Source organism: Dipodomys spectabilis, unplaced genomic scaffold, assembly GCF_019054845.1.
Source record: "Dipodomys spectabilis isolate Male_0828 unplaced genomic scaffold, ASM1905484v1 ptg000098l, whole genome shotgun sequence".
Taxonomy (NCBI): domain Eukaryota; kingdom Metazoa; phylum Chordata; class Mammalia; order Rodentia; family Heteromyidae; genus Dipodomys; species Dipodomys spectabilis.
The window spans coordinates 7,427,847-7,441,864 of NW_024870775.1; the positions used below are offsets into that span (position 1 = coordinate 7,427,847).

The 14,018-nt window shown below is 47.5% G+C and overlaps 1 protein-coding gene across 3 annotated transcripts; it reads right to left on the reverse strand.

Annotated features, from left to right (window-relative positions):
- Positions 1–214: 214 nt before the first annotated feature.
- Zkscan5 (zinc finger with KRAB and SCAN domains 5) lies at positions 215–12,518 on the reverse strand. Of its 3 annotated transcripts, none has more exons than XM_042686759.1 (6): positions 11,322–12,518; positions 7,671–7,809; positions 6,841–6,923; positions 6,440–6,572; positions 5,003–5,578; positions 215–1,779 (listed from the first exon to the last, which is right to left on the reverse strand). In XM_042686759.1, the coding sequence occupies exons 1-6, from the start codon at positions 11,736–11,738 to the stop codon at positions 659–661; spliced, it is 2,469 nt and encodes an 822-aa protein (XP_042542693.1). In that variant the 5' UTR covers positions 11,739–12,518; the 3' UTR covers positions 215–658. The 3 variants fall into 3 exon arrangements, with proteins under 3 accessions (XP_042542693.1, XP_042542692.1, XP_042542694.1); XM_042686758.1 differs by having other exon boundaries at positions 6,440–6,575; XM_042686760.1 differs by lacking the exon at positions 11,322–12,518 and adding an exon at positions 11,025–11,085 and having other exon boundaries at positions 6,440–6,575.
- Between the last annotated feature and the right edge of the window lie 1,500 nt (positions 12,519–14,018).

A 14,018-nucleotide genomic window follows, 5' to 3' on the forward strand; every position in this document is an offset into this window, starting at 1 on the left:
GTCCCTCTCTCCTGACTTAAGTTCTGACCAACCTGTAGCACTGTTTCTTCATTTACAAATTAACACTCCTCTTTCTACCAGCTAGCCTTGTTCTAGAACAATCAAAATGAAAACAAGTCAGGGTTTCATGGAGGGTAAAGACTGAGGCAAGCAGGAACCACATCCCATCAGGCCTCTGAACTCCCATTTCGCTAAATAAAATAAATGCCTTAAGTCAATTTCTCTTCAAAGGATTTAATACTCAAGATGGGAACAATGGAGCATTCTAGAAAAGGTTCATTGCTGAGGTACCCAGACGGATATCATGCTAAGGAGTTCTTTCCTTCACTTCACTCTTCCCTGAATAGATACACTGTCCAAAAAGAAGGCAGAAACTACAAATAAAGCTTATTTCTACTGCATCACGTGTCAATTTTCTGAGTTCCACATAAGCAATGAGTACCATCCGGAAGGCTTTCCTTCATCCACCGTCCAGAGGTTCTTCTGGTGGCTTGGGGAGGACACTTCTGGAAAGCCAGCAGGGATTGATTTCTGGTGGACACTGGCGGGTAATGAACGGCTGAGTTCTCACGGCACAGTTTCACCACACCCACAGGGGACGGTTGGATGGCTGTGCGGGGGAGATGGCATGTGGGGAGCTGTGTGCGGGAGCGCAGGCCTAGACGCCGAAGGGGCTCCTGGGGTCTGTCCTTTCATGGCTTCTCAGGTGCTTCAGGAGGCTTCCGCTCCAGCTGAAGCTCACCCCGCACTCCTTGCACTGGAAGGGCTTCTCGCCAGTGTGGATTCTCTGGTGTTGGCTGAGATGGGACTTGAGGGCGAAGCCCCTCCCGCACTCGGGACACTGATGGGGCTTGGGGCTCACGCAGACTTTCGGGGGTGGCTTGGCGTGGGGGCACGGGCCCGCGCCTTCCCTGCACGCGGCGCACCGGCGGGCCTTCTCCACCGTGTGAGTCCTGTAGTGCTGAATGAGGTCGGGCGGGTGCGGGAAGGCTTTCCCGCACACGTCGCACTGGTATGGCTGCGCCTCCAGCTCCACCTTCTTCTCGTCGGTCACCGTGAGGTTCCAGCCCGGAGCCTCCTCGCCAGGGCCTTGGTTTTCCTTCTTCGGGCCCACGTGCAGCACCTGATGCTCGATGAGGCTGACGTACTGGAAGAAGATCTCCCCGCACTCGAGGCACTGGTGGGACCTCTGGCGGGAGTGCAGCCGCAGGTGGCCGGCCAGGTGCGAGCGCCGGCCGAAGCCCTTCCCGCACTCGGGACACTTGAAGGGCCGCTCGGCGCTGTGCACGCTCTGGTGCTGCACCAGGTGCGAGCGCACGCGGAAGGCCTTGCCGCACACGGCGCAGGCGTACGGCTTCTCGCCCGTGTGCACGCGCTGGTGCTGCGTCAGGTGCACGCGCTGGTTGTAGCTCTTCCCGCACTCGTCGCAGCGGAACGGCTTCTCGCCGGTGTGGATGCGCCGGTGCTGGATGAGGTGGGCGCTCTGGATGAAGCTCTTCCCGCAGTCCCCGCATTTGTGGGGTCTCTCTCCGGCGGGGGACAGCTTCTTGGGGACGTCGCCGCCGTGCATCCTCTTTGTCGGGGGCTGTCCTGGGAGCTCTTTCCTAGGGAGCCCCGGCGTTCTCTCCGCTGGGCCTTGGGGGTCATAGCCGTCTCCCAGACTTCGAACTTCAGAGGTGTCTCTTTGGCTTTTCCCCGACAGTTCCGTGTCGGCGGCTGCAAAGTCTGACATTTTCTTCTTAACGCTCAGCTTCGTGTTCTTGGCTCTCTTGTCACCACCTAAAAATAAAGCAAAGAGCACATGCATGGGCCATCGGTTCTTTTTTTGTTTTTGTTTTTTGGTTGGTCGTGGGTCTTGAACTCTGGGCCTGGGCGCTGTCCTTCAGCTCAAGGCTAGCGCTCTACTACTTGAGTCACAGGGCCACTTCCGGTTTTCTGAGTGGTTTATTGGAGATAGGAGTCTCATGGACTTTCCTGCCCAGGCTGGCTTTGAACCGCGATCCTCAGACCTCAACCTCCTGAGGAGTTAGGATTACATGTGTGATCCACTGGTGCCCGGCTCGTCATTGGTTCTTTCACGAAAGAAAAAACAAATGATTAGGTTTGAAAAAGGCAATCATCAGATGAACCTAGGATGCGACACAGTAATGGGGATACTGGAGGCACTTGGTGTCAAGGAGAATGAAAAGGAACAACCTTTTGGTCTTTGATCAGTGGGGAAAAAAAAAAAAGTGAGAGACTGACCACAATGAGAATAACTCAGGTTAGGCAAGAACAGACATGAGTTTTTGTTTTGCTTTGTTTTGAAGTGTGGTTTCTCTATGGAATTCTGAAATGGGAGGCGTGAGAGAAACCAGGGGGAGTGGCTCAGTGAAGTGTGTGGCTCAGTAACCCACCATGAGGTAGGCAGGAAAAATAAGGAAGAATAAACATATACAACTGGATGGTGAGAGAAGTGACGGAGACCATAAGAATGACAAGCAAAGGATTATGAACAGAATATGGAGTTGGGAGAATATCTAATCAGGAGCTGGGAGAAATGACCCAGAAAAAAAAAAAAATACTATCAAGGCCAGGCTCAGTGACTCACACTTGTAATCCCAGTTACTTTAGGAGGCAAAGATAGGAGGGTCATGGTTTGATATTCCCAGGAAAAGTTAGTAAGACTTTAACTCCAAGAACAAGTAGGTCAGGTGGGGTTCCTCTGTAATCCCAGCTACTCAAGAGGTAAGAGGATCAAGGTCTGAGGCTGGTCCATGGCTAGCTCTGGCAAAATCATGAGAACTTATCTTAAAACAAAAAACAAAAAAATTGGGGCATGGATCAAATGGTAGAAGGCTTACCTAGCTAAGACTGAGGTTCTGCATTCAAATCTTAGTAAAACACACACACACACACACACACACACACACACAAATACTGACAAGAGGACAAATGATACATGTAGCAATCCCTGCTCTCTTTACTCTGAGCTGGTGTTTTGCTTCAGTTTCCTGCGCACACACCACCTCACACTTCACCTAGGGAGTGCTCACGGCCTTTCCTGTCAGCTACTCCACCAGTCAATTCCATGAGGACTCAACCAGGGTTTGTTGTGTTCACTGCCATACCTTGAGAACCTAGCATTAGAGGCTCAAAGAACAAAACAGCTGGATGAAAAAGTGCTCCACACAAAAAAGTGTGTGTGTGGGGGGGAGGAGTATTAACTGGGAAATCAGCCACAATTGCAAGTAAGATATAAAAGATAGTATTTTAAGCCAGGCCTGCAATCCTAACTACTCAGGAGACTGAGATAGCAGTTCCCAAAGCCAGTCATCTCTAAGTAAACAGCCAAAAGCTGGGATGGAGCATGGCTCCTGTGGTAGAGCAGCACTCTAGCAAGCCCAAGGCCCCAAGTTCAAACCCCTATACTACCAGATTGCTTTTCAAGTCCAGAGTGTTTGGGTGGATTTCCCAAAAGAATGGGATAAACCTGGTTGAGAGCCCAGATCAACACAGAACTTTCAACACATCACAAAACTCAATTTCTATACCATGACAGGGTACTTGAACAGCTAGGCTTGGGCTATTCATATCAATTTTATTTACTACTGGGGTTTACTATGCCCAGGGTTATTTTTTTTTAATTAACAAGTTGAATAAGTAGAAGAAATTTATTCAGGCCAGGCACGGGTGGCTCACATCTGTAATCCTAGCTACTCAGGAAGCTGAGATCTGAGGATTGTGGTTCAAAACCAGCCCAGGCAGGAAAATCCATGAGACTTTTATCTCCATTCAACCAGTCAGAAAACTGGAAGTGGTGCAGTGGCTCAAGTGGTAGAGCTGAAGAGCTGAGGGACAGTATTCAGAAAGTTCAAGCTCCATGACTGACAAAAAAAAAAGAAGAAAAAAAAAAGAAAAGAGATTTATTTTCATTGTGGAAAACTCTGAGTAATTTCCATTTTTTTTCTCTAAGTGACATTAAACGTATATGGAAGAGATCACTGTAAATGGAGCTGTGATTTTTTAATACTCAATTATTAAGCTCATGAATGATGCCAAAAATTGAAAACCAATTTTTCTTAAACAAAGAAATTTCTTCGGTTTATTCATCTTGTTAATTTTTATGTGCATGTGTGCTGAATCTGGGACTTGAACTCAGGGCCTGGGCGCAATCCCTAAGGTTTTGTGCTCAAGGTTAGCACTCTACCACTTGAGCCACAGCTCTTCTTATATTTTGGTGGCTAATTAGAGGTAAGAATCTCATGGACCTCCCTGCCCTGGGGCTGGTTTTGAACTGAGATCCTCAAATCTCAGCATCCTAAACTGTTAGGATTACAGGAGTGAGCCACTGCTCCCAGGCCTAATCCTACTTCTGGGGTCTAATATAAGGAAAAATCCTAATTATACGAAAATCTGTCAGGAAAACACAGTTATCAAGTCAAAAAAAAAAAAAAAGTTCAACACGGGAACAGCTGGATAATAGGTTGCAATGTCACCCATGGTGGCAAGATGGTGAAAAATAAGCAACAGAAGGACTGAGACCCACTGGAAAATGTTGAGTGACAGCACCCTGTGAGCACGGCCTGGTAAAATGGGATCCTGAGGACCGAGAAGGAAATACTACGTGACAGTAGTGCTATTGGTTAGGGGTCGTGGGAGACCTTTTCTTCTTTCTTTCCTTCAGTCTTACCTCAATACTGCTACTTTATCATTCTAAAATAAAGTGAGTGACTGGAGTAAGTGAATCTAATTTGGTAGGACAAGCAAGGTCGCAGATCATATGCAAAAGGTTCCAGCAGCGCCAGAGCAGAGCCCTATGAGCCACAGGCAGACGGCCCTGGGGAAGGGCGGGTTGTAGGCAGGGGTGACCAGGGGATCAGAGTACAAGGGAAGAGGTGCACGGGCTGGCATCTTTGCCTGGCAGTGGGGTGGGGTCCGGATGAGGCGGTGGCAGCTCCATCCGTCTGTCCGTCTGTCCGTCCACCACCCGTCCCCACACACACCCCTCCCGCGTGCGTACACCGTTGGGCCTTCTCCCTGGCATGGCGCTTCAGGTGCTCAACGAGGTGCGAGTGGCGGCCGAAGCGCTTCCCGCACTGGGCGCAGGCGTGGGGCCGCTCGCGGCTGTGCACGCTGCGGTGCTGCACCAGGTGCGAGCTCACGCGGAAGGCCTTGCCGCACACGGCGCAGGCGTACGGCTTCTCGCCCGTGTGCACGCGCTGGTGCTGCGTCAGGTGCACGCGCTGGTTGTAGCTCTTCCCGCACTCGCCGCAGCGGAACGGCTTCTCGCCGGTGTGGATGCGCCGGTGCTGGATGAAGTTGGAGGCTTGCAGGAAAAACTTCCCGCAGTCGCTGCACCGGTGGCCTCTCTCCCCACCGCCTCCAGCGCCGCTGACTCCGCCAGTGCCAACGCCGGGCTTGGGGGGCGCAGAGTGCCTCGACCTCCCCGCGGGGGGGCTGACCTGCCACCTCTGCACCACCCCCTCCCCGCCCGGGGAGCCGCTGCCGGCTGGGCCCGCTGCAGCCATCCAGTGCGACTCGGCTTCCTCGGAAATCTGCTTCACCACGAGCTCCACAGCGTCCTTGGACTCATAATCTGAAGGAAAGGAGGGGAGACCGGCAAGTCAGCCACGACTGAAGCCGGCCCGAAAATGGAGGCAGGGCACAAGAGCAGTAAGTGGGCAAGGATGGCACGACCTTGTAACATGACCTGGCCGACTGGTGTGGCTGACTTTCGTGGTCCCGACTACTTGGGAGGCAGACATAGAAATGTCACCATCCCTATCCCCCAAATAAACTAAAGGTGGACTGGGGACATGACTCAAACGATAGACTGGCTTGCTTGGGGAGTAGAAGTTCCATCCCCAACACTGATCAAAACAAATGAACAACAACAACAACAAAAGGCTAAAGAGAGCCTCCATCTAGCAGCCAAAGCTAAAATACTAGTAACAATAATTATAATAATAGCAATAGTTTAAAAAAAGAACTATCCAACTTTCAAGGGATACATTAACTGCTAAAATTAAAACTAAAATCGATTTATTTTAAGCTTTTATCAACACTATCCACTGCAAAGGAGCACAGAAGAAGGAGTGACATTGACCAAGATAAGATGCATTATACTGGGCTGGGAAGGTGGCTCAGTGGTAGAGTGCTTGCCTTGCATGCATGAGGCCCTGGGTTCGATTCCTCAGCACCACACAAGCAGAAAAAAACAGAAGTGGCGCTGTGGCTCAAGTTGTAGAGCACTAGCCTTGAGCTGAAGAGCTGAGGGACAGCGCCCAGGCCCAGAGTTTGCTCCACAAGGGCCGGGGAAAAAAAAAAAAGATAAAAGAAAAAGAAAAGTATCAGCAGTAGAAACATATCTGCTTTTGTAGCATGTGACAGAAACATTGTTTACAAGATAACAAAATGAAGATGCCTTAAGTCCATGCAGTGTGATCATTCTTCTTACCCATGCAAGTAATCCTCCCATAATTGTCCTTCCTGCTGTCCCTATACAAAGACTTCTGGGCCGGATCCAAATGTCCCCATTCCTCCAGGATAAAAGACACTGCCACATCTGCCACATCTTCAATTTTCACCAACTTCTGAAACAGGAGAGGTTGGGTAAATTCCCACTCCTCATATTCAAATCAGGAGCTGGAGAAGGTCTTGTCATGAAGGAAGGGAATGAGGGGAGGTTCTATGCCTCAGAGGAGAGGAAGGAGGGAAGAAAGGAAAAGGACAGAGGGAATGAATCTACCAGACCTACCTGGGCATGGATGCATGAAAGAAAATAGCCTCCCTATAAAGACTTGGCTGAAGGCAAAGAAGAGGTATGGGTTCTCACAAAGGAAAAAAGTTCTGGCTCACCTGGGACCCAGCTGAGAGAAGTGAGGTTGTCAACTCCTGGCTGTCCTTCAGGGGAAGGGGAGGAACCTGGAGAACAGGAAGGGCTATAGGAGGAGAAAGAGAGGTGTCAGTGAGAATACTGCAGTCTAGGTCTGAAACCATCAAAGACCTCCTTTAATCAAGTCCACAATGCCCCCTGGCAACTGCTTAGCTCTCAAGACCCTCTACAACCAGGTGGGGTGGTGCACATCTGTACTCCCAGCTATGGAGGAACTGTAGATAGGAGAACCATGGTCCTAAGCCAGACAGGACAAAAAGCAAGAAACTCTATAACCTGGAGACCTCCCTACATGGAAGGTTCTGACTCAAGAGGCCAAGGATATTCTGATTATTTCTTCCTTGTTCACTCCATATTGTGTGTGTGTGTGTGTGTGTGTGTGTGTGTGTGTGTGTGTGTGTGTGTGTGTCTCAGTGGTGGGGCTTGGATTAGGGCCTGGGCACTGTCCCTAGGTTTTTTCACTCAAGGCTAGCATTCTACCACTTTGAGCCACAGTACCACCTCTGGTTTTCTGGTAGTTAATTGGAGATAAGAGCCTCATGGTCTTTTTTGCCCAGGCTGACTCCTGAGTAGGAAGGATGATAGGTGTGAGCCACTAGCGCCCAGCTTACATTGTAACTTCTGAGTGAAATGTCACAGGCCCAGCCTCCCTGGAAGCTGCCTAGAAGTTCATCATAAGTTTCCAACCCTGTTCAACCTCCAGATCCCAACCTGCTTCCAGCCTCTCTCTTGCTCATATGGCCAGAGAGACTTCCTACTCTCACATCTATTTCACTGAACCACAGAGCCTCACCATTTTCTTCCAGGAGATGGGGCTTCAGTGGCTCTTGATCAGCCTCAGGGTCTGTGGACAAGGCCTGGTGAGCGAGGGACTCCTGTACTACTTCAGGCAGGACCATCTTCGGAGGAAGCGCTTCAGGACACACAATAATCTAACAACAACAACCACAACCTATCAGCAGTGTTAGTGGGCCAGGAAACAACCTAGGAGAGTCCAGCCAGACTTTTCATTTGTTCCAGTGTTTCCTATGCATCTACAATGAGCCAGGCATTGACTAGGCAGGGTCTAAAGAACCACAGTTGGCTTCTATTTGGAGAACTCACACATACACACACACACACACACACACACACACACAATTGTGAACTGTGTTACGTCTTAAGACAGGAAAGATATGATGCTTTGAGACAGAATAGGTGAAACCTACTTTAGGCTTTTCTAGGGAAGGGTCCTTTTAAAAACCTAAGATTAGAAGAAGAAAGCCAGAGGGAAGGCAGAGAAATAACCCAGACAGAGAGAGCATGTTAAAACTCTCCTACGAAGAGATGTGGAATGCAATCCAGGAAATGGAAAAAGCCCAGAGTGAGTAAAAGTTAATTAAGGGGCTGGGAAGGTGGCTCAGTGATGGAATGCTTGCTTCGCATGCATGAGGCCCTGGGTTCAATTCCTCAGCACCACATAAGCAGAAAAAGCAGGAAGTGGCGCTGTGGCTCAAGTGGTAGAGTGCTAGCCTTGAGCTGAAGAGCTGAGGGACAGCGCCCAGGCCCAGAGTTCAGGCCCCACAACCAGCCAAAAAAAAAGTTAAGATGAGAGAGCAGGGCCTCTGTGGCTCATGCCTATAATTCTACCTCTTCAAATGGGCTAAGATCTGAGGATTGCAGTTTGGAGCTAATCTGGACAGGAAAAACCATGAGACTCTTATCTTCAATAAAGCACCAAAAAAAATCACCAGAAGTGAAGCTATGACTCAAGTGGTAGAGTGTTAGCCTTGAACAAAAAAAGTTAAGGGACAGCACCCAGATCCTGAGTTCAAGCCCCAGGACTGGCAAAAAAAAAAAAAAAAAAAAAAAGGAGAAGATGAAATTATATAAAGTTATAAATTCCCACTATACTGACATATGATTTAACATAACCTTAACAATACGAACTATATTTTTAGGGCAATGGAAACAAAACAATCTCTATTTCTCTGTCTTCCTTCCTATCACCCTTCCTTCATTGCTTGCTTGCTTCCTTCCTTCCTTCTTTCCCTCCCTCTCTCTTTCCTTCCCCCTTCCTTAGAAAGGGTCTCACTATATAGCCCAGACTGGCCAGGAACTCATGATCCCTCTGCCTCACTCTACTGAGTGCTTGGATTACAGGTATGTACCACCAAGCTTGTCTCTAAAAAAGTAATTCTGAGGGCTGGGAAGGTGGCTCAGTGGTAGAGCGCTTGCCTTGCATGCCTGAGGCCCTGAGTTCGATTCCTCAGCACCACATAAGCAAAAAGAAAGAAAGCCGGAAGTGGCGCTTGGCTCAAGTGGTAGAGCGCTAGCCTTGATCTGAAGAGCTGAGGGACAACGCCCAGGCCCAAAGTTCAGGCCCCACGACCGGACCCCCAAAAAAAAAAGAAAAAGAAAAAAAAAAGTAATTCTGAGGTCCCTAAAGGGAAAAGAAAGCACTGGGAAAAAAAACCAACAAACTGGAAGGAGTAAGAGTAGCCATACCAGATATCAAAAATATTTACACAAATCAGGCACCAGTGTCTCAAGCCTATAATCCTAGCTACTCAAGGCACTGAGATCTAAGGATTGTGGTTCAAAGCCAGCTCCAGCAGGACAGTGTGTGAGACGCTTATGTCCAGTTAACCACCAAAAAGCCAGAAGTGGAGGTGTGCTCAAATGGTAGAGTGCTCTCCTTGAGCATAAAACCTCAGAAACCCAGGCTCTGAGTTCAAGCCCTAGGACTGGCACCAAAAAACAAAACAAAACAAAAAAACTCAAAAAAAAGAAAAAAGAAACCAAACATTTACAGAGCTCAAATAATTCAAATAATGATACATGAATAGGCAATAAACTTGCTAAAATAAAATATACCAGAAATGGATCCCTATAAGCAGAAATCTGATTTGTGCTAGAGGTGACACCTTTAACCAGCTAAGATTTTTTTCTAATTGCTATAACTGGATAGACTTCTAGGGAAAACAATAAGCTATAACTACATCAAACATGACACATGAAAATAAATTCTAAAGAGAACACTTAAGAGCATTAAAAAAAAAAAAAGTTGGGTACTAGTGGCTCACACCTATAATCCTAGCCACTGAAATCTAAAGAATCATGTTTAGAGGCCAACCAGGGAAGAAAAGTTCCAGACCGTATCTTGATAATAACTAGCAAAAAACAGAACTAAAGGTGTGCCTCAAGTAGGAGAGCATGAGCCTAGCAAGTAGGAGGCCCCAGAGTTCAAACCCAAGTACTGACAAAAACAAAAAACAAGGAAAAGAAGCAATGAGAAATGTTTTCATGATATTGTAGTGAAAGAATATGAAACCCAGAAACCACAAAATAAAAGTTAAACCTTAGCCTCAACTGGCAAGATAAACAAGAAACTAGAAAAGTTACACATGCAAATCATATAGCAGACACACTTATTGTTGCTAATAGGTGAGAAATACAGATAAGAAACATCATTTGTGAGAAATAGCTTTTAAAAATATGTTTGTGCTCATAAGAGAAACACAAATGATAACTGCACAGAAATGAAATGAAATTTCACATCTTTCACATTGGTAATATCCCAAAAGGTTGGTAATCCCATATTAGGCTGTGGTTAAAACAAAATGCTCTTGTGGACTGCTGGTGGGACTAAGAATTGGTATAACCTCTCCAGGAGCAAAATGCAACAGCTATCAAAACTGGAAATATATCTCTGAGCCAATAATTTGATTCCAAAGCTTCCATTTTACAATCACTTATATAATGGAACAGTCATTACAGTCAACATTCCAAAACTATCTAAAGGAACAACTTCAGTGTGACAAGTTACAGTCTTTTAATAAGATGAATAAATTACGGTATGTCATATGGTAGAATGTATGGATTCAGGTCAAAATTCAATAGAATGTAGTTTCAAGAGTAGGGCAGCTCTACTTACATTTACTTATATTTAAGATATAGTAGATAAAAAGGAAGAGGCAGAAGTACACAGAAACTTGTACACACAGAAACATCTGTGTGTTTTTTAAGCATGCCATATACTTCTGTAATAATATCCAAATGAATATGGTATATCTCTGCAAAGATCTACAAGTATCAGCAAACTGACAGCTGCCTCTGGAGAGAAGAATGAGGCAGATAAGCAGCAAGGGGTGTAAGGAAAACTTACTTTTCATTACAATCTTATGTACCTTTTTTTGTACCATGCCATTCAAGAAAATATATACAATCTTAAAAACAAATAAAAATTGCAGATTGTCTTCTGCAGGTTAACACACTGGATATTGCTTCTTTTTTTTTTTTCCTCCTGGAGTGGCAAGGAATCTCCATAGTGTACCTAATTCCAGGAGAATAAAAGAATATGAATGAAGTACCCAAGGGCTAAGGATCTCACCCCTGCTCAGCAGCTCCTAAACTCTTTCCTCCTCTCTCTTTTCTCATTGCTCAGATCTTTTCTTCCACTCACCTGCTCCCTGCGTTCTTCAAGGTCTCTCTGTATACTTTCGATGACAGCCACAGCCTCTTCTCCGTTTTCAGGGTGATGTTCTCTGACCCAGGCTTGGAATTCTTCAGGCAGGATGGTCAGGAACTGCTCCAACACCAGCAGCTCCAGGATCTGTTCCTTGGTGTGCAGCTCGGGCCTCAGCCACTCACAGCAAAGCACCCGGAGCTGGCTCAAGGCCTCCCGGGGTCCTGAGGCCTCATGGTACTGAAAGTGACGGAACCGTTGGTAAAATGTCTCAAACGTTGGCGGATTGTACTCCTGCATCCAGGTGCAATCTTCTTCTTCTTCCACCTTTACTATTAGAAGGTCCTCTTGTTCTTGAGACGACTCAGATGGAGGGTCTAAGTCTATAACTTCCCGGAATTCTGTCATTATCATTCCAACTCAGAGGGAAGTCTCTCGAAGTTGGGCTGTGTTACTCTGACTCAATTTCTTTTCTGCCCTTTAAGCTCTTGCGAAGGTCATTTTTTAGTATTGTATAACCTACTGATATATCGAGAATCATTGTTAGCAAAGAGAGATGGCAAAGGCGTCATCCATACTAAAGAGAACCACTTATCAAAGTAACTCACTTAGAATGACAGCCATCACTCCACCCTTAAAAATGATTACAAGCAGGGCAATCCTCAAGATTTTTCTTTTAAAGGTAAAGAATAGCCATAAAAATCGGACATCAGACCCAACCGTTTTAGAGGTGAAAATACATTTCGTATAAATAAGGGGCCAAGATAAACAAGAAACTCAAGTCAGCATAAGTGGGAAGAACCATTTAAGATGATCATAACTGTCCTGTCCTCCGAGCCACGAAAGCTTGAGAGATCCAGGGGAGACCTCATTAGTCCCGTTGGAAAAACTGGGCTTATTGGTACAGATGCGGACCGGGAATTCGCAGCGTCACCCCTGACCCCAAATCAGAGAGACCCTCCCCACGGTTAGGGACAAGACCCCAGGCCGGACACAAAGCCCTAGGCCTTCCCACTCCAGTCTCCAAGGTCGGGGAACTCTCTCCTCAAAGATCAAGCACCCGGCACGCAGGCTGGGGAAGATGGAGTTCTTACAAACCCTGACAACACCGAACCCGACACTTCTCAACACTTCCTCGCCGGAAGTAAGCAAGTCCAAGACTAAGCCATAAATCCCACCCCCGAGAGCACTTCCGAGTCCTCTCTAGGAATCCCGGAGGTCCTCTCCTCACAGCGGGCGGGCGGCCGGGAGGGAGGTGTCGCCTCTAGTTCCGCCCCGACCACGCCCACAGATGGAAGTCGACCAATCATCAAGGAGATGATAGGGCGCGGGTCGGACCCCTCCTGCCCGCTTCCTCTATAGCCTGGTAGTCTAGAGGCCTGCCTAGGAGTCGTCGGTGCCCAGTCACCAGAGTGGGTCAGAAAACAAGCCTTTCTATAGTTCACCCCACACCATAGTGGCCTGCGCTCCGCTGGTTCCTGAGTGTGGGGACAGGGGGGCGGGACCTCAGCAGAAGGACAGTAATTGCAAGCGTCTGATTGGATGTCACCATTCATCACACACCGAGGCTTACTTCTAAGTAAATCTGTACATTTCTGAAAAACCACAACCCTCACTCATCTTAAACTTTGAGCCTTTCTGTTTTTTTTTCTCAGCTGAATTCTCGCCAGTCCTCAAGTTCCTTTTCCAAACACACACCTCTGACCCCTGTCAATTCCCTCGGCCGAAATCTTCAACATCACCGGCCTCAGACGCTGTCGGGACTACATCTCCCAGGAAGACCTGCGCGCGCCACACAGGATAACCAATACGGTTGCGAGCTCTCAAGAGCCTATCAGAATGCAACAAGGTTGGATAGGCGGGTCCTCGAGCGCCTTTCTGGCACGCTCAGAAAGAGAGGCGGGGCGTCTGTCAACCTCACCAGGGAGGAGCTCCTGGGAGGACATTGGTCTCTCGGGGCTACCCTGGCGCAGGAATGTTCCCATGGTAACCATCTCTCCCTGTCGGAAGATGCTCTTAAAGTTGTCCTTCTCAGTTTTCAAAGCTATTGGACAAACAGGATCAAGAGTGCCTATCGCTGCTCTTTAGGGTCTCAGAGGAGAAATTGATATGGAATTAAAGCCTCTGATAACAAATGAAAAGAGGTATTTAAAAGGTTTAAGGACATTGGGGGAGGGGGTGGGGCACCTAAAATCATACCAGATAGGATCAAGCTTCTGGTGAAAGTCTGCAGCGTTGTGTTTTGTGTTTTGGTGAGGTGACAACTTAAAATAAGAGTAAGACTGTGAGAAATGAACTGTGTAACTTGTGGGCAGGGATAAGCAGTGGATAACTGAGGGATAGCGATGAAAAAAGGGTATCAATGTCCAAAAAGGATTGCACTCTTTAATTTTTTTTGTCGAGTGAGGCCTGAACTCTGGGCCTGGGCGCTGTCCCTCAGCTCTTCGGCTTAAGGCCAGCACTCTGCCACTTGAGCCACAGCGCCACTTCCTGCTTTTTCTGCTTATGTAGTGCTGAGGAATTGAACCCAGGTGCCTCATGCATGCAGCAAGGCAAGCACTGTACCACGGAGCCACCTTCCCAGCCCCAAGGATTGTACTCTTATCTGACTTATGAAATAGTAACCCCTCAGTACAACACCTTAATGATAACAACAAAATTATATTTTAAAAAATGAGAGGAGTGTGACTGCGA

What these genes read in the sequence shown, in the direction of transcription:
- Zkscan5 (XM_042686758.1), bottom strand. Translation starts at nt 11,738, where the DNA reads ATGATAATGACAGAATTCCGGGAAGTTATAGACTTAGACCCTCCATCT. An exon ending in TTGAAGAACGCAGGGAGCAG is followed by an intron (nt 7,810 to 11,321) that starts GTGAGTGGAAGA and finishes TGTTGTTGTTAG; the next exon opens with ATTATTGTGTGTCCTGAAGC. An exon ending in TTCTCTCAGCTGGGTCCCAG is followed by an intron (nt 6,576 to 6,840) that starts GTGAGCCAGAAC and finishes CTCCTGTTTCAG; the next exon opens with AAGTTGGTGAAAATTGAAGA.